Source organism: Barbus barbus (assembly GCF_936440315.1).
Source record: "Barbus barbus genome assembly, chromosome: 40".
Taxonomy (NCBI): Eukaryota; Metazoa; Chordata; class Actinopteri; order Cypriniformes; family Cyprinidae; genus Barbus; species Barbus barbus.
Genome location: NC_136718.1, coordinates 8,917,364 through 8,930,351, shown reverse-complemented (window position 1 = coordinate 8,930,351; position 12,988 = coordinate 8,917,364). Strand labels below are relative to the sequence as shown.

The 12,988-nt window shown below is 34.5% G+C and overlaps 1 protein-coding gene across 1 annotated transcript in view; it reads left to right on the top strand.

Annotated features, from left to right (window-relative positions):
* Positions 1-12,988, top strand: part of LOC306859998 (tensin-2-like) — a gene marked incomplete at its 5' end in the record, with an annotated part of 50,124 nt that overhangs the window by 22,947 nt on the left and 14,189 nt on the right. The window contains 3 exon segments of the mRNA XM_079401497.1: positions 9,505-9,543; positions 11,031-11,069; positions 11,626-11,675. Coding sequence (XP_079257623.1) covers positions 9,505-9,543; positions 11,031-11,069; positions 11,626-11,675 — 128 coding nt within the window.

Here is a 12,988-nt window from a genome sequence, read left to right as displayed (position 1 = left end):
AAGAATCATTTCCGCCACTTTTTCAGGCAAAAGGGATCCTGTTTCCCATGGTACTGGTCGCTGAAGTGGGATAAACATAAATGAGGGAAGTGAATGGGTGGGCTCTTCCAGTAAATCTTTCATTTCATCACCCCTCTTTATGAGCTCATCAATGCCATGTGTTTCCCAAGCTTCCCTCAGGTCAGTGTGTGTGTGTGTGTGTGTGTGTGTGTGTATATATATATATATATATATATATATATATATGAGTCCAAATATGAGTGTCTCAGCTTTGTCCAAATCAGTGCTAGTTTCGTTTTGCATCATTTAGAGGTTGGCGTTCTGACTCAGAGGTCTGGATTACATCCGACTCCTAATGTTGGGTAACAAGGAGAGGTATATGCCAAAAAACAGAGCTGAAAGGGAATCAACCACGGATGCAGTCTTGGGCGCTGTGTCATGCCATTTAAGCAAAACATTAAATTTTTCTGTCGTCCACTTGTGAGACTTCTGTTTAAGTTATAATAATATTTTGTATTATTGAAGAACTGAAACATGACTCCAATAGCAACCTGAAGAGCAAAAGTTGACCTGAGGCTACAGCTGAGGTGTTGGTAGATGCTGTTTGAACAGATACACATAGATGATGATACACACTGATGATTCATTATGCAAACATCAAGCTTACATCGTGCACAGTAAGATAAACACATTTTCAGTTTTTGTCACAATTTTTAGTATTCATTACAATATTGCATTAAATTGATACATTAGGTCTGTCTGTCTGTCTGTGTATCTATCTATACTGGTAAGTGGTTAAGCAATGTAGACAGCATCTTAATATGAGAGGAGATCCTTGTTAACCATACACTTCTGACTAATGGTTAGATAACTATAACACACAACTAATTCTTTAACTGGACAAATAAACCAACTGTAAACGGCTGTTAAAAGATGCAAGAGATCCTGTCGAAGCCGAACACAAACCGTAGAAAATACTGTAACGTTTGCAGGCAGAGCAAGATCACTGTTCACGATGTGCAAAATATTGGAAGAAAATCCTAAATAGTGAATTGGGGGTGGGAGTTCATATGAAGGTATCTCTGAAGTCTGAAGGAAACTGACTGTCTTCACAAATGTTTAGAGGGTATTATCTTTTTTATCTTACCTATATAATGCATATTAATGTAGTATTTAAAAGTGCAGCGCTGCTTCATTTACAGCAGTAATCACAGAAATCGCTGCTTTTCCATAAGCGCCACCTGCTGGCAGAGAGTGCATTTGTGCTTCATTCAGCCATCTGTGGTTTCTGTTTTGTGAAGATGTTTCATTTAGCATAATTTCATAAAGCTGAGGTCAGACCATTTTGCTTTAAATTTTGAATTTATACAATTTAATTTACATTAAAAACGGCATGCTATAATGTAGCATGTTTGTTCGGATCGTGATTAATAGATATCTATCTATCTATCTATCTATCTATCTATCTATCTATCTATCTATCTATCTATCTATCTATCTATCTATCTATCTATCTATCTATCTATCTATCTATCTATCTATCTATCTATACTGGTACAAGTGGCTAAGCAATATAGACAGTGTCTTAAATTGAGAGGAGATCCATGCTAACTGCATACACTTCTACACTGTTTATAGATTAATTAATATATCCTAGAAGCTATATTTTGAATGAATTATTATAGGACATGAAAAGATAAGCTTATTGTCATTGACTTGTACTATTTCTGAGGGAACTAATTAAATTAGGGTTTCTTACTCTCCCAAAAAAAGAAGAAAAGAAAAAAAAAGTCAAGCTGCCATGAGTTTCCCATTGCATTTTGTCATCAGTGTAATTGGCACCATATGGAAACTATGCGTATGCATAACTTTCAAGTGATTAAAGATGTCTATAACATCAGCACATTCTCCAATATGTCCATGTCTTTGTATTTATAGCGTCCATAAAGGATTGTATAAACACATGAGATCAGAACAACTGCAGCATGTCGTTGTCTAATTACAGAAGCCATGCTAGCAGAGGTGGGATTTTTCCATTGCTGATATCTGCTGATTGTGTCCTGTTAATTGTTTAGATTTGTTTCCATTTTGAGGGAATGTATTTACTTCTGTTTATTCATATCTTATCTTTTTGATTGGTTGCTTCATTCTAGAGATTTGTGACTGTTGCTTAGTTTGGCAATAAGACAATAGAAGGGGTGATATAATACTGAAACTCCTGTTAGAGAGACTAAAGGAGAAATATAGTGTATTAATTAGAGGATGATTACAGCTCTGGTCTGTGTGTACACATGTTGTCTGCTGGACTTTGGAGAATATCTCAGTTATGGATCTCCATGTAGGGAATCAATCCAAATAAAAAGATGTAATCACGTTGTGTGTGAAAGCAGACCTCTGTGTATTCCCAGCCTCTCCCGTGGGATCTGCTCAAAGATGTGTGTGTGTTAACATCCTCACAGCTGCTCCAGGCTTGAGATCATGTTAACACACACTAATTCACAGGGAATTAAGGAATAAAGAATGGTTTGACATATGTCTCATGCTAATGTCTAATAGTTAATTAACTGGTTTGGTTGCAACATATTTTTTATTACCTTTTTTTGTACAAATATGTATTGTATGACCTTTTTTTATTTTGTACAAGTTATTTAGATGCTTCTGTATTATAATCTACAAAAGAGCAGTTATTCCTATATTTCTATATTATTCCTATATATGCAGTTGTTCCTGCCCCTTGTCAGTATACATCCATACTGGCTACATTTTGTTTGATTCTGATGCTCCATTAGGGATAATTATGACTCACATAAGTTAAAACATATTATATTATATTTTAATTATATTAATAGTAAGTATTATTATTATTATATAAATTACCCTTTGTTATCAAAAATGTAAAAGTAATTATTAAGTACTATTTTTAATTTTCTAGATATTTAGATATTATTATTATTGTACAAATTACCCTGTTATTGTTGTGAATTAATTAAATAAATACATCATTATTATTAATTATTATTTTTATTTTCTAGATATTTTATTATTGTTATTATTATTATGTTATATTGCTATATTATATTATATGTTATTATACAATACATTTTATTATTATTGTAAATAAAATATCTGGAAAATAATTTATAATACTATTATTTAATAATAATGTTTATTATTGTTGTTATTATTATTAATTTATAACAATAAAATGTTGATTTGTAAAATAATAATAATGATAATAATTAGTATTCTTGTTGTTTTTTTGACATTTGATCACAGTCAAAATTAATTAACTAATATATCATTATTATTTTCAGATTACAGTAATTGTTTGCATTGCAGTAATGGGAATAGTTCTTTCATAAAAAAAGAACAAAATGCAAATTGTAAAAAAAAATGTTGGTCCTAATTTTCTTCAATCAAAGAAATATGACTTTCTTTTTTGAAATTATATCTATTTTTTGAGAATTCATTAAAGGAATAGTTCACCCCAAAATTAAACATTTGTCATCATTTGCTCACCCTCACGTCGTTCCAAACCTGTATGAGTTTCTCTCTTATGTTGAACGTAAAAGACAATATTTTGAAGATTTAAAATTTGAAATTGTCTTTTATGTTCAACATAAGAGAGAAATTTATACAGGTTTGGAATGAAATTAGTAAATGATGACAAAATTGTCATTTTTGGGTGAACTGTTCCTTTAAGGCTTTTTATGTTCATCTGTAGTAATGAATGCTCAGACTAATTACACTGTTTACACCCGAGCCCACCGTCCAGCCTCGCTCTCCTCCCACACTTCCTCCGCTGCTCTGACATCCCTCCATCTCTCTCCCCCTCCTTCCTCTATTTCCTCTGCTCTCATGTTCATCTCCACCCTTCTTGTATTCTTGCAATGGTTTCAGTATGACTGCTTGTTACATATCCTTCTCTAGCCATCCTCTGATCTGCACTTCCTCTCTCTAGCCTCGTTTTTATCTCTACTCACATCTCCAGACCCGAATACACACGTGTACATGCACACAGAGCAGTAAGGAACATTTCCTCTCTGTCTCCGAGGAACTCTTAAAAAAGCCTTACACCTCTATGAACAGGAAACGAGTGCAGGGCGGATGAAGCAGCTGCTACTGAGATGACAGTATCAAAGTCCATGTCAGGAGAATTCAGTCCAGGAACTTCCTAGATGCTGAGCCTAAAACATATCAAATCCTGTTAAAACTACTACATATACGCAACTGTTCAAGTAAAACAGTATATATTAGTATATATTCATACACTGTAAAAAAAAAGAAAAGTTGAGCCAACTTAAAATTTGAAGGTAACCAGCTTTTTGCAGATTTTTGAGTTCTCTCAACTTATTTTTATAGGAGATTCTCAACTTTTTGTTGTATAAACTTAAAACAACAAGTTGAGAAAACTCAAAAATCTGCTGAAGCTGGTTGCCTTAAAATTTTAAGTTGGCTCGACTTTTTTTTTTTTTTTTTTTTTTAAGTGTTTGATTAACTTTAATTGAGTGCTGAATGATGACATTTTTACATCTAAATGTAAAAATAGCAGAAAGGAGCACAATTTAATACCGACCAATACTGCTACATTAAAGAATCATTATCAGCAGATTATTGATCTTGCACCGATATATTTTGTGCATCCCTTTTTAAACATGCTACAGGTTGTGTAAGGTTGCTGTGTGACCATAAACAGCATCTCTTACTCCAAACGTGAGCTCAGCCGTGTTTCATTTGGAGCTTTGATTCGGTGGACTCACTCTAGAGTCAAAACACATCCCCGTCGCATAAATAACCTTCCTTACTACGGCTGTGGTATTACATTTGGCATGTGTACTCGCTCGTGGACCGCTCCTCACCCTTAACGTGGGAACATGTTCCTCTGGGCTCGCAGCAGAACACAGGGGCACAGAACAGGGGGCTGCTGTTACTTCAGAGACAGATGGAGGGAGGGAAATAAGGACAGGGGTTGGGGAAGAAAGAATAGTGGATAAAAAGGTTGCTGCAGGAGTCGTGCGTAAGATTTGGCCCTACAGATGGAATTCAGAGTTTGTTCTGGCTGCAGGCCGGTCGGTCTGAGGGAGGTGGAGCAGATTGGCATTTTGTTAAATGAGGGAAAAATGAAAAGCAGAAAGTGTGGATTGGATAAGGAGAAAGAAAGTGCTGGAAGAAAGTGAAACAAAGGAGTGCTGGCGTGGAGGGGAGGAAAAAGATTAGCGAGAAGTATTTTGGATTCAGAAACGCTCAGGCTTGTGCGGCAACAAAAATTTACCATGGTAACCATAGTTTCCACCAAAATAGCATTGTCGCTACACTTATTAGCGGTTGTTGCTCATACTTCGGAATCTGAACAAACCCATAATCCTGCGTATTAAACTTTGGCGCGCAGCTCGTCCAGCACTTTTTGTGCTATGAACATGAGTGATACCTCAAATATTGTTTGGAAGACATGTGATATTACTTTTCTCAGCAGATAGAGAGTTGGACAATGAAAAATATCCCATAAGCACACATATCTATACTTGGGTGGAGGCCTCTTTTGATGGGGACTGTAATGAACCACCAAGAACATCCACCTACAGCAATATCATGCTAAAAGACAGTCAGAACACCTTAGTGACCCACTGGCAGTTTTGTACAGGCAAATTAAATTTCATTTCCTTACAAAAAATTAAAGGGCACCTATTACGCAATTCACTTTTATATGTTGTTTGAACATAAATGTGTAATAAGACATAAGTTTGTTTAGTACTCACATGACGTGAGACAGCCGCTTTTCTGTGCACGTGCTGGTAACATAGTATTAGCCACATATGTCAAATAATAATTAAGAATAATACAATTTGAAAAATAATGACATTGAATAAAGTTGAATTAATGTTTTATTATTTCTTAGTAGTAACAGTAAACACTAATGGATGCTTCTTTCACAATATAGAGTCAGTAAGCTTTTTTAAAGAAATTAATACTTTTAATTAACAAGTGATATTTATAAAGACATTTATGACAAGTGACAAGACATTTTTACTCTGTAAAAAGTGATGCTGACTTAACTTGAGGAAACCCGTTGCCTTAAATTATTAAGTAAATAATAATTGACAAAAAAAAAAGTTAAGTGACAATTGACAATTCACTTAACTTATTTTTTTTTTTATTATTAATTACTTAATGATTTTAAGGCAACGGGTTTCCTCAATTTTTTTTAAGTCAGCTTATCACCTTTTATAGTGATAAGAAGCCTATTGTGTGTCATCAAGCAGCACGCAGACTCAACCAGAGTAAAACAAGCAAAGTTTCACAAAAGTAAAATATTTCATTGTGTTTGGGGCAAATAGCTGCACTTCCTGAATGCTGAATTTGGGGGCTGTAGCTAACTGCTGTTATCACTGTAAAAAAGTTAACATTGAGTATCTTAAAATTTCAAGTTGACTAAACTTGAAATTTTAAGTCAGCGGGGTAACAAATTATTTTAAGTTGAAACAACTTTTTGAAAATTATTAAGCAGCATAACTGTTTTCTGCATTGATAATAATAATAAATGTTTCTTGAGCAGCAGATCCGCATATTAGAATGATTTCTGAAGGATCATGTGACACTGGAGTAATGGCTGTACATTAAATATAAATAAATAAAATATATTAAACTCATATTTTACATTATATCAAAATATTACTGTTTTACTGTAATTAAATAAATGCAGCCTTGTTGAGCATTAGAGCTTTCTTTAAAAACTTACCAACCATAAACTTTTCAACAATACTGTATTTTGGTGGAAACTGGAACATTTGAAACAAGTAAAGACTAAACTACAGTTATAGAGGAAGAGAAAAGGTGAATGAGTGGTATATGAAAACATGAACAGGATGAATGAGGAAATGTTTATGGAATGATTGATATGCAGAGGAAAAAAGGAATGAAAGCAGGGGGGAAATTTACCAGAGGAAGCTGAAAAATGTTCCCAGGGAATTAAAAAAATGAAAGAGTGAGAGGGGCATTGAAGAAGAAACATCTGTTCATAGCGACAGAGCTTAAGAGTGTGTGAGGGTCAGTAATTGGCTCTCAGCAGCTGATGTCTTTAACACAGATGCAGTGATATCTTTTACACCTGGTAAAGATAGTTACACTGTGTTTCACTTAACACTTGTCTTCCCTTACAGTGTTACAGGCAAGTTGTGCAGCCCTCTGTGTGCGGGAAGAAATAGAGGAATTTCTTGTCTTTGTATACCATGGGGAACATGTTCTTTTCCAGTGGAGTGAAATAATTTCTTCGAATTCTGTCCACACTGCGTTTTGAGACATAATCATTTTCTTTCTTCAAATGTGACGGCAGCTTTTTAGGCAAGAAAAAGGGAAACTTGATTATTATAATGGGATCCCACCTAGCAACACACAAAACATCAATGTGAACAAACACAACATATTGGGGTAGTGTACTGTTTACGTATGCACTGGATACTGCTTAAAAACGGTTATTTTACATTTTGAATTAAATTCTGTGAAATCATTTATAATGAGTCAAGGAAGAAATCAATATATCAGATGTATTTATCAAACCGATATATCAGATGTATTTATGAAACCGATATATCAGATGTATTTATCAAACCGATATATATCAGATGCATTCATCAAACTGGAAATAGAGGGTCAGGTTTAATGCAAAGTTTAACATTATGTTCAAAAGTTTGAGGGCAATAAGATTTTATTGTGAATAAATTCATACTTTTATTCAGCAAGGATGCATTGACCAAAAGTTACAAAAGATTTCTGTTTCAAATAAATGCTGTTCTTTTGAACTTTCCTCAGTCAATCGTAAAAAAGTATATCATGGTGTAAAAATCTAACATAGTATTATGTCATAATTTAGAATTGTAAAATGAGACTGTATAAAGGAGATAAAGGAAAATTAATTATAATTTCTTTGAGGCCATAAGGTTTTATTTTAAATAAATTAATACTTTTATTCAGCAAGCATGCTTTTGTAATCCTGAAAAAATTCCAGTTTTCAAAAAAAAAAATAAAGCAGCACAATTGTTTTCAACATTGATAGTAATAAGTGTTTCTTGAGCAGCAAGTCAACATATTAAAATGATTTCTGAAGGATCATGTGACACTGAAGACTGCAGTAATGATGCTGAAAATTCAGCTTTACCATCACAGGAATAATTGACTTTTTTAAATATATTAAAATATATTTTACAATTGTACTATTTTTACTGTAATTTTGAGCAAATAAATGCAACCTTGGTGAGCATAAGCAACTGTATAATAATAATGTAATGCAATATTTTATACAACCTTTTACAGTACATTCGAATAATATTGTGATTACCCTGTAATTATAATGTACTCTGAATATACTGTATATTGTGTATTGCACGTTTTAGCGAATGTCATCCATGTTCATAAACTCACACGCTGTAAATATGAGTAAAGTACAGTAGTGTGCTATTCTGAACTTACTCATAGACTCACTGAACTATGTATGCGAGCTACTAAAGCAAATTCTGTACATCTAATCAAAATGAGTGCAGGACGAGTCATCAGTACTTTTAGACCATTTTTTGGTCAAATTTAAATCTACATATTAGCTTAAAATTTACTTTTGGGCCATGCTAGCATATAGCTATGTTAGCATATAGATAACCTCAATACTAACAGACATGCTAAAAGCCACAAAACTCCCAGTGTTGGCATATATTTGGAGACACAAATACCAAACACCCAAGTCCCTCCATCCTCCAGAGCCTCATAAGTTATGTTTCATTGTCTTGTTGAACAAAAACATACAGTCTTTTAATAACTCTCTATCTTACTCCCTAGACTCAAACTCACACACACACACACACACACACACACACACACACAGACAGACAGACAGACACAGGCAGTCGTAGGTCAAGGCCTAGTGTAGCGTCTATGCTCTTCTCCCTGCCTCAGCCCTTTTCCTGTGGCCAAACAAACAGGGCAGGACTGGCAGGGTATTGGATGTGTGGGGAGGGGAGGGGGCGCTTCATGTTACGTAAGCATGAATGTCATCGCACACACACAAACATTTTCCCGCCTGTAAGCACGGTAATGATGCCTCCGCCCCTTTACCCTGTATGACAAAACATGTAGACATGTAAACATGTCTGTTTGGATGGGTGAGGGTTGTCCGTCATAGACATACTGTCCCACAATTTATGTTGTTGTGTCTTGTTGTTTTGTACGAGATCATGCGAGAGGAATGTGCATACTAATGTGTTCGGTTACTGCCCTTCACCCACAATCCCTTGCATCTCACTTTTTCTCCGGTCTCAGTGTTATCAGCAGATAGCTTGCTTATCTGTTGCTTTGGGGAAGCATTTCCTTCTCCCCATCCCAACAGATCCCTCTTCACCACTCCCTTCCCCTCGTCCCGGGACAGAGCGGGGAACGACGAAGGGGTTTTGAGCGAACGTGTCTGTGTTGGATGGTGGAGGTGATGCAGAACTTGAGTCATGGTTCTTTTCTCTGTTTCAGATCAACACAGCCTGCATCCCAGCGCAGCCCTCCGAACTGGTAAGACTTTGTTTATCTGTTCCTTTCCTTCATTTTTTCTGTTGTTTTATTCACTCAGTGCATCTCAACATTTGTGATTTTTGTTCTTACTTCTCACATTTATACCAGCAGGATGTCTTTGCCTCTCATTGGTTTACTCATTGATTACTTCCTTGTTCATTTACTTATTAATTTATTCACTTTTTCATTCACATTGTTATTCACTCACTAGCTAGTGGTAAAAATGACATTATTGGCATATTTTATGTTTGAAAATCCTGTAAAGCTTTAATCAAAACTTGTATTACAGTGCTGTTCAAACGTTTGGGGTTGGTACGATTTTTTCATGTTTTTGAAAGAAGTGTATTATGCTCACCAACGCTGTGATTTTTTTAAATAAAAACAGTAAAAATAGTAATATTGTGAAATATTGTTACAGTTTATGATAATTGTGTTCTATATGAATATATTGTGAAATGTAATTTATTTCTGTGAGGGTAAAGCTGAATTTTCAGCATCATTCCTCCAGTCTTTAGTGTCACGTGATCCTTCAGACATCATTCTAATGTGCTGATTTTCTGACCAAGATACATTTATTGATTATTATCAATGTTGAAAATAGTTTTGTGAAACTACAATAAATTTTTATTAGATACACTATATTGCCAAAAGTATTGGGTCACCCCCTTCTTGACTACTTCAGTAATTTCTATGAGTACAAATCTTAATGTTTAAGCATATAATGATATTCTAGGGAATTGTGTGCTTCTAATTTTATAGCAACAGTTTGGACAGGACCCTTTTCTATTCTAACATGACAGTGCCTCTGTGTATAAGACACGGTTCAAAAAGACATGATTGATTGAGTCAGTGTGGAAGAACTTGACTGGTCTGCAGAAAGCCAAGTCCTGATCCCAGCTGAACACCTCTGGTGTGACTTTATATGCAGACCTTGAGCCAAAAACTCATCATCATATACAATATGATTATATGCTTAAACATTAAGATTTGTACTCATAGAAATTACTAAAGTAGTCAAACATGTTCATTAGAAGGGGGTGACCAAATACTTTTGGCAATATAGTGTATCTTGTAACATCATATATGTTTTTACTGTTACTTCAAATTAATGCATCCTTTTTACTTCAAAGAATACATATCTTAAACTTTCCCCAAACTTTTGAACATTAGTATATTCATCTTTAGCTGAATTAGAGAGTGTCTCAAAACCTACTGAAAACTTTTTTGAACATAGTGATGGCCAATGATAGCCAAAAATGTTTAACATTCTTTAGGTTGTTAGTTAGTTTCATTCTTCCATTAGTTTAGTTGTGTTTTTGTAATCAGGGGTGTCATGTATGCTTTTGAGGGCTCACCAGTGGCACTGCTGGTTCAGTTAAGACATACACACTGTATGATGCTTCCAGAAGTAAAGATGATATAATAGGACATGTTTTTGTGTTGTTACTCTGTTTATGATGCTTTATCTGTGTTCTCATCTGCTGCAGCGAAGGGGGGCGTCCTCCTCTAGACACATTCAGCATCTGGTAAGAACTTTGTGCTCTCTTTCATTATCTCTCTCTCTAACTGGCACATGGATCTTCTTCTAGATCAGGAATTTTTGGTCAGCCCCTTTGACCTAAATATTTATTGAAATTTGAAGTACACCCTAAGATTTTAATTTAATATTTATTACTGCAATTTATTACATTTTATTTTGTTACATTTTATTTAATTGAAGTCTTCAGCTGTGACGTCAAAAGTCATGGAGTCAGTATTTAATTTTCGGTATCCAGAAATAGACATGATCTTTCTGTGGTTCTGACATTTAATCAGAACTATTAGACTTCACTCTGAAGAATAAGAAGGTCTATTCTTCATTTTCGGCCTCAGACAGTGCTTTAGTTTTTGCAGTGGCATTTATCTGTTTATATATCGCACATATGTGTCTCCTTAAGAGTAGAACAGAAATGAAGAACAAACATTTCTGAAATAAACCAAAAAGACAATCTTTTGTACCGAGTTGGCACTGTCAACTAGACAAAAGTTTAGAGTTTATTGTGTCCAAACACAATGGTATAATCTTATTTTGTCTTTTTCCAGGGCTCAACCAAGTCTCTGACCTACACCAAACAGAGAAACACTCTCCCGAGGTACGTTTGTCTGAAAAGAGTGGAAGCTTTTAAAGCATCAAATCTCAAACCATGAAGTTCAGCGGCGATCGCTGCAGGAGTGGTTGAGCATGCTTGAGTTCTGAGACTTTATTTCCTCAGCTAATCTCTGCTTATCTCAGATAAATTACCTCATCTCAGCAGGGTTTTATTCCCTTCGGATTTGATGTGAAAATTCAAAAATCCCTTTTGGCCGCAGTGTGGTGAGGAGCAGAGAGCTAATATGTGTCAGGGTGCGTGGTTAGTTCAGCTGCACACCACTGACAGCTCAGCTGTGTCCAATCAAACTCTAGCTATTCAATAAAATAGCATTTACTGGACTTTCACATGATTTTTCAGAGGATTTTAGCAGTTTTGTTTTGGAGAAGCTTTGATTTTTTTACTAGCCAAGCACCAACATTGAAATTCTGGTCAATGTGATCATTGTAAATGCTAAATGGGGGTGGGGGGTGGGGGGGGGGGGGTGTAAACTATAAACTCTATCTATAAAATCAATTTTTTAAATGCTAATTTGAGTGAATTTAGGCATCACAACATTATAATGCGCAGTGTACAAAATTAATATTTGTTTTGATATTTGCTAAAGATTACATTTAGTAGTGATAAGTCAATAGTTAGTGTAATTTTAAATGATAAATGTTAAATGTCGAATATTAAATTCTGTATTATTTTATGTGGGACAAAAAAAGAAAATAAAAAAAAACTTAAAAAAATTATATATGTGTTTTAAAGCTAATTTAAGAGAATTTAGGCATCACAACATTGTAATATACAGTATAAAATATTTAGATAATTGCTGAATATTACATTTAACAATTTTAAATGATAAATGTTAAATGCCAAATATTAAAATTCTGTATTATCTTATATGGGGGGGGGGGGGGGGGGGGGTACTAAAAACAAACAAATTTTTTTTTAAATGCTAATTTGAGTGAATTTAGGGGCATCACAACATTGTAATGTGCAATATAAAAAAATTATACATTTTTATATTTTTAAAGACAAACTTTCAGTGAGCATTAGATAATGGAAAATTTATTAAAAATATAAAAATAAAGGAAATAAGCATAGTAAAGAATCGCCCATCCTTTTTTCTCAGCAGTTTTCTAGCCATCCCTTCCTTTTAGCTGTTTTCTATCTGGTCAAATCAATTCCAGATGATTAATTATCTAGGCTAAAAGCTGGTGGTCTTTGTAGACCATCTTGGTCAATCCAAGTGGTGCTGGTAGATCATCTTGGACCAGCAACAAACCAGCAGCTATATTCCAAAAATCAGCTTAACCACCTTAAAGACT